Here is a 17,112-nt window from a genome sequence, read left to right as displayed (position 1 = left end):
TGGGGTTGTTTTTCCCCCTGCTTGGATATTTTCTTTAGTAGGAATCAGGTCTGCGTGCAAATTAAACCAATTCTGAAGTTGCTGCTGAAAAGCAGTAATGCTAGTCTGCTGGTCAAACCGTGAACTGAAAGCGCATGCATGAATATCCTGAGCATAAGAGTTTACCTTTGGCAAAGCATACTTAGGAAGCCTCATCTGCGCAAATGCATTTCTCCGATAGGACACGTAGTAATGAGGCCGGCCTCCTGATGTCAGCTGCAACATATAACATAGTTTTCTTTTATTATCAAGGTTATTATCATCACTGTTTCATTTTTCCAAACGCAGGGAGAAAATAATAGGCAAGCTGGAAAGGGGAATGCAATTGCGGCAGTGACAGCTCAAAAATGGGACTGCAGTTACAGCAGGAGACAAAATAGGCATCATTCAGATTGTCAGCAGTGAAAACTGACAGCGTTAAGTGGCCTAACCTATTCAGATTGCTTGTACAGAAAGACAAAAGGGCACAGGAAAAGCTGCAAATATAAGTGCCTAGAAGCAGCCTTCTGAATCCTCATTTGAGCATGCAGCATTTGTAATCCTCGTGTCAGGGGTAGTTGTTCTTAGTTTCTAACAATCAGGACTTGAGAGTATAATGACATAACCTTTGGGAAAACTCCCTACCCCCTTCAAACCCAAGACCAGATTGAAAGTTTTGGTCAGCTGTCTCAAGTGTACCTAAGTGCTCTGAATTTTGCAGAGTGCTTAACACTTATTGTTACATGTTTCAAGGCAATCTGTGTTTTCAACACCTGGAATGAATGAAAATTAATTTCTTCTAAACTACAAAGGAAAGCTAGCTGCAACTAAGCCATGGGTAGGTAAGCTAAGGCCTGGGGGCAGGTTCCGGCCCAATCGCCTTTTAAATCCGTCCCACAGACGGTCCAGGAATCAGCGTGTTTTTACATGAGTAGAATGTGTGCTTTTATTTAAAATGCATCTCTGGATTATTTGTGGGGCATAGGAATTCATTCATTTTCTCCCTCCCAAATATAGTCCAGCCCCCCATCCACAATCTGAGGGACAGTGGATCGGCCCCCTGCTGAAAAAGTTTGCTGACTCCTGAACTAAGCCAATGAAACAGACTGTCCCCTCAAAATTGGTTTAGGACAAAACAAAAGTGACACTCAGTAGCTTACACTGAGTAACATGAGTAAAAATGAATGGTCATCATCATACATTAACAACAAGGGTGATGGCTGCCATATTAAATAGAATCAGCAGTGGGTTGTTGTTTTTTCCAGGGGTACAAAAGGGTATTCAATACCGGCACCTCTTTTTGTTGTTAAAAAGTGTGGCACTTACTTTAACAACTTCATTGTGAGTATCGGCACCTGTTTTTCTAGAAAAAGCACTGAATATCAGCTTAGTCTAGGCTTAATAGTGTGGTCTTTATAAACCACACAATAGACTTAACTATGCAATGCAATGGAATGTGTACTTTTGTTTGATTATGTAACAGGCAATGGAATTTACACTTTTAACAGTATGGGTAACAATGGATGACACTTGGTAAATTTGTTGTGGAAGAAAAAAGCAATACAATGTATATGTGCTCTTTTAATATACAGGAGGGCTGGCAAAAGTTCTTTGGGTGGGCAGGTGCTATGGGGGAGTCAAATTCTAGGTCAAATTCTGCTCACTCTTATAGCTGGGAGAGACAAGTAAGACAGTATGGCAATACAGCCAAGACTCCCAGTATAATCCCAGGTCAGAAATCAGAGACCTCAGAACCTCATGATATAGTTGGAAGCCAGATAATTTATAGCACATCTCCACTCTGCTTGCGTTTTATTTCCTTTCTCTTTGTTATGAAATGGACAGCAGCAGGAGGATAATGAAACCTGAAACTGTTCAGATATATTCTCTGGCTTTCACCTGGAACACAGCTCAGCTGAATATATCTCATCTTCATCCTTTTCGCAATAATCATAGCCCATGCATGACAATCATGCCTGATTACTCCTCTCAAGTACTCCCCTTCCATCTCTCTCCCTTACCCCTTACACTCCGAGCTCAAACTAATAGAAAAAAACTTGATTGTTCTGTTGCAATTGTGATATCAGAATCTGGCATACAAACTTAAAAACCTGGTGAGATGGAAGGATGCTCCTGGAATAAAATATGAGGTTGGCTGATTGGCAAGGTAGATTATTGCGGTACACATTGTGCACACTCCAGGCAAAACCCCTCACGACCCCCGTGTTGATAAGGTACTTGAGGTAGAGGCAGAAGGAAACAATTAGCATCCCGATGGGACCAATGCTTGGCTTCGATGCACTGAAATGGAGCATTCATGCAATCTGTTTTGTTGCAAGTGTGAGGGAAGGGAGATTAAAATTCAAGGAAGGAGGACAAATGATTTGCAATCAATCAGTGGAAAAGCTGTTCAAACCTGAACAAACACATAATCATCCTGGACAATGAGGGAGTCAGAGTCAATGTATCCTGGAAAAGGTTTACTTCTTATAGCTTCAGAGCAGTTCTGCATCCTGCAGGTGATGTACTGTGCATCTGAAATCACAAAAACAACAACAATGCCTTTAGCGGCTGAATACTCTCAACCTTACAATGAAATATGTTTCAAATATGCTTTCATCCTTGCAATAAATTGATGCCCTTAACTAAGATTAGTCAATGTAGTTCAGAAAATAGAAGTAAAGGAATGAATTGCTCCCTCCTCACTTGCCACTGTTAGCCTACTTCTAACTGGTGGTGATGGAAAGTCTGGATAGCCAGGGTGACTTTGCTAGACATGGAAGAGATACTGGAGAAAGAAAAGAGAAAAAACTGAAACAGTGTGGTCAGAACAGCCTGTGCAGGAAACTGGAATCTCTATAATTGTTCTCCCTGCAGCCCTTCCCTACTCTAAAGATATTTCACAGTCACTGAACTCATTCTAGTTCCCATCAAAATTATTAAGTTGTTTTGCCAAAGCAGGGAAGTCCAAATTTGCCTTAAAATTCTATAAGCATGTTTCTGGAGGTTTTCCTTCCTTGTCAAGCCAACTCTAAGGGTTTGGTAGGGAACAGAGGTATGTGGTGGAGCAACTAGTGGCCATGATAGGCTGATTTAGGCCCAACATTTCCAGTGCTTTTCTCCATGGCAAAGAAAAGTAGGTATTCTTGTGTGGATGACTTTGAAAGTGGATGCATGTTTATAGAATTAAGCCTACACAACGATCCATCTCACAGTTGTCCTCTACTCTTCCATACTGCAGGAAGCAACTGAGTAGGGTGACTAGCAGGCATCCTCTATTTAAAGGGATGGCTGGCTCAAGTGCAGTTTAAAGATAAAGAATCCTAAGATGTGGTCTTAGACAGTTAGCACCTGGAGAGCAGACTGAGAAGTCACAGAGGTCACCTGTTCACAGTCTTCCTCACAATGTACTGTGTAGCATTTCTATATAAAGTATAGCCATTCTTTCTAAATCTGCATTCCCCATTCCTACTACTTCTGGTTTAGTTGGCAAAAGAAAGCAGCTAGGAACTTTTATTAAATTGTTTTAAAAGGTATCTAAAAATAGTTTCAAGAAACACAGGACTCACTTAGGAAATACATGCAAGGCATCAGACCCTCAAGCCTCTTTCAGAAAGAAAACATGTACAACTACTAGTACTTGAAAGGAAAGAATTAGCACAGTCATATCCAATATCAACAGTGAGGAACATGAATGACTGAGCAAGGGAATACAGCTACACGCATATAGTTAGAACATCACAGTGAATTCCTGAGTGCTGTATCTTGATGGCAATCTACGTTTACTTGAAGGAAAGAAAATGGTGATGGGAAAGAAAACGGAAGAGGAAATGAGTTTTAAAAACACTGTCTTTTCCCTCTGCAACAATGGGCAGCTGATTATGTAAACAATAAGTCCCTCTGCTTCATTATTTTCTCCCTAGAAAACTGCATAATCACCACAGGGACAAAGTAGCATTCTAAACCACAATGTTTAGCTCCCTTTGTGTATAAAAATTAATAGCAATAACTCATTAGCGCCTCAGGGATGGAAACAAAGTTTTAGTTTGGTTTGCATATGAATGCAAACCTATCTAATCTGAACTTCCCCAAACAGTCTGTAAACCGAAACGCAACAAACATTTGAAATTCGCACTTCTCTGAAATTTGTGATGCAGTTCCCTAACCATATAATATATATAAAAGAGCATTTATAGGAGAACCGTGTACCTAAAAACACGTGTATTAGTGAAACCAACATATAAAAATGCATCACGTTGGGCAAAATTGCTTTCCAACACATGTATATGAAGTAAAATCACATAAAATAATGTGTATTAGGGAAAATCTGAACTCAAAGTGGCAAAACTGAATTTCAGATTGGAAAATCTTAAATCTTAAATTTATTAAAAACGGTCACAGACCAGATTAACTCGTACAGCTAGTCAGCAAAGCATAACACCGGAAAAAACAAAGGACAATTTCAATACAGATTAGGCCATAACAGCAATTTAAAATTAGACAGCATAAATAAAATTAAGTATTTGCCTTCGCCTGCATATTGGCATTGGAAAGCTCTTGTTTCCTGCGCCTAATAGCGGCTACACAGAATTTGGCAACATTGATCGTGATTTCAGGAACCTTATCTTCTACCAAGGCTCTCATACGTTGGAGTTCTGGTTCATTTTTAAGCTTTTGTAGAACTGGGGCAATAAAGGTCAGGCGTAGATCCTCGTAGTAACTACAGTGCAGCAATACATGCAGATTTGTTTCCACTTCCGATGAGCCACATGGGCAAACACGTGACTCATATGGTTTGCCCTCATATCTGCCTAGCAGCAGGGCAGAGGGCAGAACGTTAAATCTGGCCAGGGTAAAGGAGTGTCTGTACTTAGGTATTTGTAAATCAGCCAGATACTTTGCGGGTGAGAACCCTCTCCCAAAGTCTCTAATTGTGGCATGTTTCTCCATTTTGCCCATATGACATTGCAGCTCTATGTCCCTAATGCGTTGAAGCACTTGACTTCTGGCTCTCTCATATCCTGCCGCTATCAAGATCTGCGGGGAGAATCCCAAGCTTCTTATCTTTTCAAACAGGGAAGCTTTCCAGGTAGAATGAAAGGTGTCTAAGAGTGTTAAAGGAGCCAAACCGGCCGGGAAAAAAATAAGTTTTAACCAGTAGTGTATCTTTAGAATCCACAACCGCGCGTTGACGGGTGGTTGTCCAACTTCTAAGCGGACAGCTATATTAGATACACAGGGGGGGATCCCCAATAAACACCGATAGAATTTTGTTTGAAATGCCTCCATAGGCGCAAAATTTTTAAAACTGCAAACCTGGGATCCATAAGTGAGTTGTGGGAGTATTTTTGCAGCAAAAACCTGGGAGGCCGCCGGAACGTATTTACCCCCTTTCCCGTGAAAAAATCTTGTAAGGGCTTTATTGGCCCTTCCTGCATTGGCAATGGCATTTTTCATCTGTTGGTGCCACGAGACCCTTTCCTGAAAAGTTATTCCCAGGTATTTGAAAGTTGCTACCTGGTCAATAGGTTGACCATTAATTCTCCATATGTGTTTCCTTCTTTTCTTTGAAAACACCATAATTTTAGATTTGCTGTAATTTATTGATAGTTGTTCCGCTTGACAATAGTCAGCAAGTGATCTCAAAAGCTTCCTCAAGCCAACGCAGGAAAAGGAGAGTAGGACTGCGTCGTCCGCATACAGAAGCACCGGGAGGGGCATACCTGCCAGATTGGGAGGGTGGGCATTTTCTTTCACCATATTTACTGCTAGAGAGTTGATATAAAAATTAAATAGCGTTGGCGCGAGGACACATCCTTGTTTAACCCCATAGTGCGTTTGAATTTCTTTAGTTAGATGGCCTGACCGATCGCATCTTACCCTCACCCTGGTGTTTTCATATAGACCACGGATAAGGCGTAATAAGCGTTTATCTATGTTTGTAGCGCCAAGCTTTTCCCAGAGTCTGTCCCTTGGTATTAGATCAAAAGCCGATTTAAAATCCACAAAAGCTGCATATAAAGACCCCCCTTTTCTAGAGTATTTGTCTGCCAGGTGTTGAAGGATAAGGGCCTGGTCTATAGTTGAGCGCTTTGCTCTGAAACCAGCTTGAGCTTCTGATAGAATATGCTCTCTTTCCATCCACTCCACTAATTTATCACATAAATGAGCAGCGTATAGTTTACTAATAATACTTAATAGACTGATTGGTCTGTAGTTAGCTGGCTCAGTTCTGCTTCCTTTCTTGAATATTGGAATGATGATGGCTAAACCCCAGTCCTCGGGGATAATAGCCGCTTGATTTATACTAGTGAACAAGGCGGCTAGCACAGGGGCCCACCATTCAACATTTGCCTTAAGAATTTCTGGTGGGATATTGTCAGCACCCGGGGCTTTCCCTGATTTAAGAGATTGAATAAGGCCAGTAATTTCTTCTGTGGTTACAGGGGGCCATTCCTTGCCAAATTCACTTGAAGCAGGAAGCAGAACTGGGACCAGTTGATTTGATGAATATAATGAGAGGAAATAGGCCTCCCATGCTCCAGCGGGTATAGAGTATTCGACTTCGATCGGGGAGTCTCTCCAGCCCTTTGCGATTGTTTTCCAAAACGTGGCAGAATCTTTCCTTCGGGAGGCCTCCACTAGGCACTGCCATTCCTCCCTTTGTGCCTGGAGCTTTTTCTTGTTAATCAGAGCTTTATAACTGCGTTTTAACTCAAACCAGTCTAATGGAAGCGAAGGTAAGTTCGCTGATCTATAGTTCCTGTACTTGTCCAGCAGGAGGCGTTTCATAGCCATGCATTCTTGGTCAAACCAAGGTTTGGATTTATTAGAGTGTAGAGATTGCCGTGGCGTTTTTTTGTTGGTCAGATAAGGTTGTAGAGACGAAATCAGTTCCCGGAACATGTCTAATCTAGCCTCAGGAGTTGGGGAATTAACGAGGTTCTCCTTTCTAGCAAGAAAAGTATCTGAGTGAAGTCTTTCCGATATTTCATCACTCAATTTGCTGGACCATTTAATACGTGAATATCTTAGCTCCATGTTTTCGAAACATGGGGCTACAAGTTTATAAGAGCAGAATAGATCTTTTCTTACATCCAGTATTAAACAGAGCGGTAGATGGTCACTGTCAACCCTCTCCACCACTTTACATTCCCGTGCTCTGCTCAAAAGGTTAGATGACACCAGGACGTAATCGATAGTGGAGGCTCCCATGTTGGATATAAATGTAAATTCCCCACTGGTTTCTCTGTCGACACGACCATTTAATACAGTCAGATCCAGATTGTTGGAAAAACGTAGGAGGCATAGGCCTGCGTAGTTGCAGCCCTTGTCTTTTGAGAGCCTTGGGGGAATAGAAAGGGCTTCTTCAGAAATGGGAGGTACGTCATGGAAATGAGCATATAACGCTTCGTCTGATTGGCCAATTCTGCCATTTAAATCCCCAGCCAGCAGCACTGCTGCTGCAGGAGTTTGATTCATTAACTCATCGACATATGATTCTAGCCTATGCCAGATATTTTTGATAAGCTGCTTGCCTCTTTGGGGAGGGGCATATATATTAATCAATAGAAGTGTGCAATATCTGCATTTCATTAATAATGCCATGGCCACACTGCTCAGAGGCTCCAGCTCGACGAAAGATGCTCTCAGCCTTGTGGATATTAGAATGCCTAGCCCACCCTTAACTCGTCCCCCTTTGTTGCTTGGTGAACCTGCGAGCGAAAATGAGGCAAAACCATTTACATCTAAATCCCCTGTTAGCCATGTCTCTTGCAGGAAGACTATATCATGATCTTGAATAAAATTGACAAATGATTGGTCAGTCGCCTTGTTGAGCCAACCAGCAATGTTCCATGATAAAAATTTTAGATTGGCTTTATCACGGTCGAGTCTTTGTCAATTATTAGCTAACATACTTTTAGGGTTTATCGCTTTATGTATCGGTCGCCTATCGACTTTGTATGGCGGGCTATCCAGCCGCTCTATGATTTCAATAGGTGGATGCAAAGTGCTCACGTTTGTGAACACCGGATCTTTATTATGCGTAAATTCCTTCTGTGGATATTCTGTTGCGGCCTGATTTTGGCCCAATTCTGTTTCATCTAGGTATCTCATTTTGTCCCATACGTCTGGTGGGGTCACCTTAGGGATATTTCTCCTTCGAGGGGGTGATGAAGTGCTCTCCTTGAAGGGTGGCACATTCTCTCTTGGTGGAAAGTTAATCTCCGCTTTGATCTGAAGGTTATGTGTTGTGGTCTTTTTTTGGTCCCCCTTAATAACCTCGTTGCCAGAAGCTCTCTCGGCCAGCTTATCTCTTAGCTTGTCTAGTCTTCCCAAGATGTCAGTTTGTATTAATGGTGGGAACATCCAGAATTGGTCAATTAGGATATTTTCTTCTATAGTAAAGAAATCCTCACCTTTGCTCACAAGGCATTGCGGATTCTGTTTGTCAGGCCAGAATTTTGAGAGTTGTTTCCCCTTTCTAAGATTTGCCTGCTTAGTTCTCAAAAGGGGGCTCAAAGGAGCCTTATTTTCAAAGAGCCTAAGTATTGTTATCCGTGCTTTTAAAAAGGCAGGTCTTGACCTAAAAATAAACTTGGCCAGGTTCTGATCCCTAAAAGTGGTCAGTGCTCTCACTGAGTGACCATCATAATGTAGATATTCCACCGAGATGATATCATTAGAATTAACCATTCCTGGCAGTATGTCATTTAGGCTAGATACAAAGTTCATTATTCGCTGTTTCCCTGTAAGGAAGCCCTTAGGCTTCGGGAAGTTCGTGAGTACCAATTTTTGGGGATTTAGGATCAAATTCCAATCTCTTTCCTGACTGGAGGCTTGCCAGGTCTGAAGGGGGGTATCATCTCTACTGAATGCTTCCTCCTCCCCGCTGTTCGATTTGCTAAGTGTTTTATTGCCTTCATAGGTAGAGGCCTCAACTTCCGCAGCATCAGGTTTGTTAAATAGTTGGTTATCCAGGGACTGAATTGTTACTTCTGCCTTCTCACTTGCTACTGGAGTCAGCCTTGGCGAGTCCTCCTTAGCCGGTTGCTGTGTAACTATCTTTGTTTCTCTCTTTTTACCCTTCTTTTTGCTGCCCCGTGTGGTCAATTTATTTGGGGCCGAGGGAAGAAGTTTAAACAATTTCTGCCAATGTATGCTTCGATTACTGCAGGTATACTTGGCTTTCCTTGTTGTTTTGATATTTTTACTTTTCTTCACTTTTGCCCTTGAGTTATGTCTTTGCAAATTCTTATTTATTACTGGTTTGTTCGTCCCCACTAGCTCAACTGTTTTATGTTCTTGGGGCGTATCATTTAATTTCATCTCTTTTAATTGAGGTATGAAATTTTCTACTAACGTCAGCAGTAGCCCATTCGTTATTGTTAGATAATTTTTTATGTTGGCTAGATCAGTACTTATTGCTAAGGAATAATCCAAAGGGCGGCCGTCATTCAATTCCGTTTGAGAGTATTTTGGAATAGGTATCTGGTTTTGATGGGTTGATGTAATTTCTTCCGTGGGCAGCTGTTCCTTAGTAATAGAGGTATTTCCCTCCTGAAGTTCCTCGGCTAAAGCTAGTTCTTGCGCTAGGCTGCATGGGGAGTTAATATTTCCAGTATCTTGATATATCTCTTTAAAATGAGACGTCCAATCAAGAACAGTAAGAGAGGGGGGTATTACTTCATCAAGAATTAACTCTTTTTGTGGACTCTTACCCTCCTCCATCTTAGGAAAGTAATTTCTGATTTTGCTTTGTCTTTTACCAGGGCCCGGGGGGCTGATTGCCGAGTCAGGCAGTATACCCAACTCCTTATATGTTCTTCTAGTAAAAACCATGGTAAAAGTTGTCTTGATATAGAGAGAGGGCAGTTTACCCCAGGTGCGACTGCCTTAAATTGGGGGGCAAGTGGGGGTATCAATCTATATTCCCACCTGCTCTCTGCAGCAGCTTCCTGATGTACTCATCAACAGCCTCAGTATATTTCTCTATTTTGCGTTCTCTGCTTTTAGATCTTGGTGATTGTCCTAAGCCTGTAGTTTTCACCTCAATCATGCGACCAGCGCTGTTTCACAGATGCTGCAACCTAGTCAGAATATAATAATAAAACAATGCTGCCAAAGGGACAGCAGTAATAAAACGGCTAAAAACTACATTAAAATTAAAATTGCCTTATTTAGGCAATTTATGTGCAGCTGGAAAAGGATAATAGTGGAGTTTGGCTATAGCGCATGTACAGCTATGATAACCTTGTATTTCGGGCCCTAGCTTAGTCTTTAGAGGCCATCTCCCACCGCCCTATACTGAACGAAGGATATCCAAGAGCCCCAGAAGGGAAACTTTCTGTGGGCTGGTTCACTGATTCCTTCTAAACAGTCTTTCAGAGGCCTACCACATAAGGCAGGGCACAGAGCGATATCTTGCTGAAGCCGGTTTTCCAAACCTCCAGAGGGACCTATCCGATACACTGTTGTAGAGTTATTGTGTAGATTAAAAACTTCCTGTAAAAAAACTCAGGATGCCTTCACCAGGAGTCTCTGAGAGTATAAATGCTGGTCTCCTCAGAAAACAGTTTGTTAAAATGAAGAGTCTTTCCAGCTACTGCACTTCCTCTTCAACTGCAAAGCAGGAATGCTGTCCCCAGCTAGTTCACACAGCCCCCCAGCTGGGCGGGGGTCAGTCAGTTCAATTAACCCCCGAATCTCCAAGCTTTATCTTTCTCTGTGTTCAGCAGAGCTGGGTGTCTATGGGCAGTCTCAAAGCAGGGCTCACAGTCGTGTCTCTCCTTACCCTCCTTCTCCAGGCACCGTTGGTCGGGTAAGCAGTTCACAGTTCTGTCTTTAGACCTCTTCTCTCTCCGCTCTCAGTTCAGGCAGCAGCGTTCTCTCCTCTCTGGCAACCTTGACCGGGCAGCTGATAAGGAGGGAGGGAGGAGGCTGGGACAAGCTGAAGACAAGCTCGCAGAGCCAACAGGAATTATAAAAGTGCTCAGAGTCTTTAAAATGTTTTCCGTTTGTTAGAAATTGGCATCCGGAGGGCAATTAAGATAAGGTTTTAAAAGAATAAAAGTGAGCGCCGGAGAGCGTGACTTGCCTCGGCGCCATCTTGGCTCCTCCCTCCACCAGAGGAAAGTCGATTGGAAAAATGAGAAACTGGGAGAAACTAAAAATGACAGCTTCATCCATCTGTACTTGCCCATAGCCTCAGTTCACCGAACTCTTTCCCACATTAAGAGATTGATCACGGCATGACATTTTGGGAATAAAAACACTCTATTCCACTGTATTTCTAGCATCCCCCACTTCCCCAAATTTCCATATGTTGGTTTCAAACCAAGGAATGCTCCATATTATATTTAGCTGCTATATGACCTGAATGTGGGAAATACACACATACACATCTTGCTATGCATATACTGTATATCATGTGAATATGCTGATGGGAGCCTCTAGCTGCCCTGGTTCCTGGCTGTCTGAATACATAGTGACCATGAAATCAAATGTGTCTGTCTCATACATTATGAGGCACAGAGCACACTCATGCACAGTGCATCTTAATGTATGTTCACTGAGATATTTGTGCACATAACTGCAGCCTCTGTTGCAATTGGTCTCAGATATGTTGTTTTTGTAAAAGACATAAGAATATAAGAAAGTTCTGCCAAATCAGATAAAAACACTTTAGTTCAAGGATGGCTAGCCCACAGCTTGAGTGTCTGATCTGGCTTTCTCTTATCCCATGCGTAGGCAAACTAAGGACTGGGGGCCGGGTCCTTTTATTTAAAATGCATCTCTGGGTTATTTGTGGGGCATAGGAATTCGTTCATATATATATTTTTCAAAATACAGTCCAGCCCCCCACAAGATCTGAGGGACAGTGAACCAGCCCCCTGCTGAAAAAGTTTGCTGTCTTATCCCATTCCCCTCACCTTGCAAGATCCTATCAATTTTGGCCATGGTGACAAAAGTAGACATGGCACTTTGGTGGCTGGAGAACTTTAAAACTCTCTGCCCTGCCCAGCAGTCTGGTGGGGATGCAAATTGCCCCCCTCTGCTGTCATCAGATTGAACATTTGCTAAGCATGGAGGTTGAACAACTCAGTTCTCTGTTAATCTGTGCAGATTAGCTGGAGAGGGCGACTGTATTCTGTATATGACTTTGTCACAACCAGTCTTAGTCACATCTGCCGCTGGCAGGGGTGGTCAAGGTTGAAAGTGATGTTTGGGCTAAAGAAAGTTTGGTGGCCCAAAGTTTGTCTGTGTCCAGGGGTGGCATACAACCATTATGACTCGAAGACAACCATGGACAGCCTTATCTTCCATGACTTTGTCTATTGTCCTTTCTGTGCTATTTAAGTCCATGACTATCACAATGAGGAAAATGAGACAGCAAAGAAAAAGAAAAAGGAGAAAAGGACTCAATATAAGGATTTTTATATATTGCATTTTTACAGCTCTTTTTCAATAATTATTTCCTCTTGAGCTAGGGTAGTAGTGTTCATTGAGACACAATTCAACAACAGGTACTCTCTTGGTATGCAATCCATGAGGATTTTTTATTTACCCAGTTACACAGGAAGCACCTCATCACTTACAGTTAATTCATGTCAATTAATATATCCCATTGCTAAGCTTTGGAATTAATTTCATTCCTTTTCTGGCACAGATGTTCTGCCTCCCACTAGTAATTGGGATGTTATGCTTCTCATTTTCAGCACTCATATACCCAACACAGCTGCTGTTTCAATTGTTACGGTAACACTGGAAATATACCAGATCTCGACTAGCAAAAAGAGATTAAGAATTGCCACATTGGCTCTGGTCTGCATGGACTGAATAGCTAGCTGTTTGTCCCTTTGTTTTTATAACCATCTAGAAACAGGTTGTTTTAACACAAGCAATGTGATACATATCCATTGATTTGGTGAAATTTACTTTCAAGTTATTTGTGCTGGATTGTGGTGGATGGGAATCTTCTCTCTCCCAAATTCAGTCAAACTGTAGAGCTGGAGTAATCACCTTCCATTGGTGAATACTTAAAAAATAAACTGAAGCAAATCTGGACATATTTTTAACTACAGCAATTATGACTCACACAGTCAATCTAAATATGTTCCTTTACCATTGTGGCCAGTAAAGGCTATGTGTAGGCTGGTTATAAAAGCACGTTTGATGTGCCTGGTGATCTACCTCTTTGATGATATGCATAAGGAACAAAGATTCTTGAGCAGATGATCCTTACCTTAATATGATATGTACGCAGTATATGATTCCCAAGTTCCTAATATCTGTAAAGGCTTCATTCCAAGGATATCATAATACACATCAAAATATGGCACATCAGATAAAGCTCTACAGAGGCCATATGTTAACTGCTCTGTCATTATGGAGCAGCATTTCTCTGTCAACCTAGTCTACTACTTAATGTGTAGATTTGCCTCTGCAATTTAGAAGAGTGAGCACTTGGATGAGGCTGACCAGGTGCCTTGTATTGACAGCACAATCAGATGTGGTCAAGGACCTCTCTCACTGTTTTGAGAGCCACGACCTCATCTGTTTTAAGCAGTTTCCCTCAGGTTCCACCCCAAACCACATGCCCTGCTTTTGCTAGGACAAGATGAGCACGTTGGTAGTGGGGCCCAACCATTTTTTGGGGGGGAAATCCATTCTACTATGTTCTGGGCTAAGACTTAGCTTCATTTCATAAAAGGCATTCACTATATAAATAAGTACAACTCACAGGCTGAGTGGGTTTGAGGAGTAGAGATATGCAGAGAGCATCGGTGATAAGCCTGAGACATTTGAGTGGTATTTGCCCAAAATAACATCTCATGCTTTACTAGTCCAGGGGACCTAGAGTTCAGATCCATCACCAAGAGTCTCATTGACTCTTTTCTTTTTGGAAAGGTTTGTTAGCCCAGGGACAGATTGTTTTGATAGAGCCTCCTAAAACATATTTCAAATACATGGATTGTGATGAACAAAGACGAACCATAATACCAATCCAGTGCTCAGAGCCAGGATGAATGCTAGGAATCACAGTTCTGAACTTTCAGCTTGGTAGTAAGTATGCATGTGCTGAGTTTGGGAAGGTTGACTTTAACTATTTAAGATGCTGCATATCAGATATTTAAATTAATGATACGGTAGCCCACAATTTAAACAATTTACTGTCCATTATCTTCACTCTAGGCATTTAGCGGCAAAGACTCCACCATCTTAACCCCCAAAGCATCTGTATTTGGGGTGACCTCAAAGAGGCAAAACTCCCCCTTCATTCTTCCATTCTAAAACTCTTTTCTGGTTCAGTTTTAAGCTTACTGCAAGCTTGCTGTGATACCCATGGGATACAAAATGAAAGCCTGAGATAAGCTTCACATGAGAGTCATTCAATGAAAAATGCAGAAATTGACAATACTTCCACACTCATTTATTTACTTTTAGTTAAAATGGGCTTTCAGACTTCAAGAGAAACTATTAAATATAAATATGGATTTTAGTTATTTACTTTCAAAGTGTACAGTTGATCAAAAACCCTTCAGGACTTTGCAAAAGTGTTAATGGTGGGATTAAATTTATACATTGCAGCAATTAATGCTGAATGTTATTTAAACTGATACTGGATGCCATAAATATATGCTACGCAAACTATTTACTCCACTTCTTTTTAAAACTGAACTGGATATACTTATTAACTATTTGGCATAATGTGTCCTAATTTTATTCTCTGTAACTGTTCACTGAGCCTTCCGCTGCAACTCTGTCAAAATGGAATCAATCTGTTAAGGTATTTTTATACCAGCCTTCACCACAAGAAACACAGGCTTGTTGTATTTTACAACAAAGTAAAATACAACAAAGCATAATATATTAATTATTTTACTGTATATGATTGCACATAGTACAATCAATCTTAATCAGTCTTAATTATGTTCCTTCCCATCTACCTCAGTTCTACCTTAATGGTAATTTCTTGGGATTCTGCCTTTTACATGGAAGCTATCCATAGGTGGGTAAAACCTCAGCGCCTAGGACTTGCCGATCGCATGGCCGGCGGTTCGAATCCCCGCGGCGGGGTGCACGCCTGTCGTTCGGTCCCAGCGCCTGCCAACCTAGCAGTTCGAAAGCACCCCCGGGTGCAAGTAGATAAATAGGGACTGCTTACTAGCAGGAAGGTAAACGGCGTTTCCGTGTGCGGCTCTGGCTCGCCAGAGCAGCGATGTCACGCTGGCCACGTGACCTGGAAGTGTCTCCGGACAGCGCTGGCCCCCGGCCTCTTGAGTGAGATGGGCGCACAACCCTAGAGTCTGTCAAGACTGGCCTGTACGGGCAGGGGTACCTTTACCTTTACCTATCCATAGGTGAGAGAGCACGAAACTTCCAAAGTCTGAGTAGCAGCCTGATCCTGTGTAAAAGCTAGCATATTCTGGCTGAGTTCAATGGCATGTTTGTTAATTTGTTTGTTTCATTTATTGGCAGCTCATTATCAAAACAATCCCAGTCTGGTGTGAAAATGTTGTGGCTACATATAAAATACATAAAAAGAACAATAAAAAAATTGAACATTAAAATCACTAACACATGCTGGTATTCAGTTTACAGGTATTCAAGAAGATGGCAGAAATGGAAAAGAAGGACTTTCAGAAGCAAAACCAACTGAAACATCTCTGTGTCTCTCTCTGCAGCTCAGGGACAACAGCAGAGAGAAGAGAATGCTATCATTCTGAAATTTGTGAGCCATTTTGTGGAGGAAAGAAGCCAAGATTCAAACTTCAAATATTAAACACTTCCACAGCATCCCTAGAAAGGGCTGATCAAATGAAGCAGGCCATAAGAAGAAAAACATTTTATGCTTGTTGTTTCATTTTTATGCTTTCCTCTTGCAGATCCTACATGACTTACAAATCTTTTCTATTTCTGTATAAACTGTATTTAGCTGCAGAATATCCTTATGAATTGCAACCTACTTGAGAATGGCTTCCGCAGCACCAAACCAGACAGTAATGTGCTGCTGCTGCGAGATCTCTCTGATGATATCCTACATCTGGATGCTCTTTCCATGACCAAGTATTTACACTTGCAATAAAATGACTATGAAAAAGCAAAAGAACTTACGGCCATCCACTGTCTTTGACTCCAAATGGACTATGTCTGGCTCTTTAGTAGTACCCATCCTAGACCTGAAAAAGGAGAAATTAAAACTATAGTATTTGTATGCTGAGTTATATGGAACATTTTATACAACATTGTGTCTATTTGCGTAGCTTAAATGTTTAATGAGAAATAATTTATAATTTGTTTAGAAAACAAATTCCCCCTTAATTTTCATGCAGTTATTATTTCTCTTATGAAATGAATGTGAGATTCAGGAACAACTAGAAAAGAAAATATACTTATTTGCTCATAGGATCAGCAATACCAAAATATAATACGCTCAGCATAATATGCGAATAGGGAAAAAAATGCTTTGTTAGATACATTTAAATGGGTTCTTATAGATCTGCTTTTAGGCAATTCTCTAAAAGAAGCTTTGTGAACATTTGCACAATGTCACATATTATTTATGGCTCATCTCTGGATGCTAAATGAGCTGAATCCAAGTGCTAGGGAGCAACATCTGTTGTGGTGGTGGGGGGGGACTTCCAGAAGTTGCTAGACTACAACTCCCATCATCCCTGACTACTGGCCATGCCAGCTGGAGTCCAACATCATTGGGTGGCCAGAGGCTTGTACAGCTTTGTAACAAGGAAACTACATTTCTGAGGTTTCCTTGGGAAAAGCCATAATCATTAAAGTGGTATGAGTGCTTTAAATGTATGGTGTTGCTGTGACCATAAAGTTCTCCTATGTTCTTGAATCACTTCCACAAGCTACTGACAATCTGGAGATACCCTTAATCTCTGCTTTGATTTCAGTGTGTCAATCTTAGTTCTGAACATTCTAGGGCCATATTCACACCATACAGGTGAAGCACTATGGTACCTATTTTAACAGCCATAGTACCCCCCTCCCCAATAATTAAAGGAGCTGAAAGTTGTTAGGAAACCCCTATTCCCCTCAGAGATCTACAGTTCTGGGAGTGGTTTAACG

At 41.5% G+C, this 17,112-nt stretch overlaps 1 protein-coding gene across 6 annotated transcripts in view; it reads right to left on the bottom strand.

Annotated features, from left to right (window-relative positions):
• Positions 1–17,112, bottom strand: part of SORCS1 (sortilin related VPS10 domain containing receptor 1) — a 362,307-nt gene that overhangs the window by 85,337 nt on the left and 259,858 nt on the right. For all 6 annotated transcript variants that reach the window (XM_053389262.1, XM_053389264.1, XM_053389265.1 and 3 more), the window contains exons 6-8: positions 16,138–16,202; positions 2,435–2,553; positions 166–255 (exon numbers count right to left, since the gene is read on the bottom strand). In XM_053389262.1, coding sequence (XP_053245237.1) covers positions 166–255; positions 2,435–2,553; positions 16,138–16,202 — 274 coding nt within the window. The remainder of the gene's footprint in view (positions 1–165; positions 256–2,434; positions 2,554–16,137; positions 16,203–17,112) is intronic.

The sequence above is a fragment of the Podarcis raffonei genome, chromosome 5 (assembly GCF_027172205.1).
Source record: "Podarcis raffonei isolate rPodRaf1 chromosome 5, rPodRaf1.pri, whole genome shotgun sequence".
Classification (NCBI taxonomy): Eukaryota; Metazoa; Chordata; class Lepidosauria; order Squamata; family Lacertidae; genus Podarcis; species Podarcis raffonei.
This window is presented reverse-complemented; position numbering and strand designations above follow the sequence as displayed.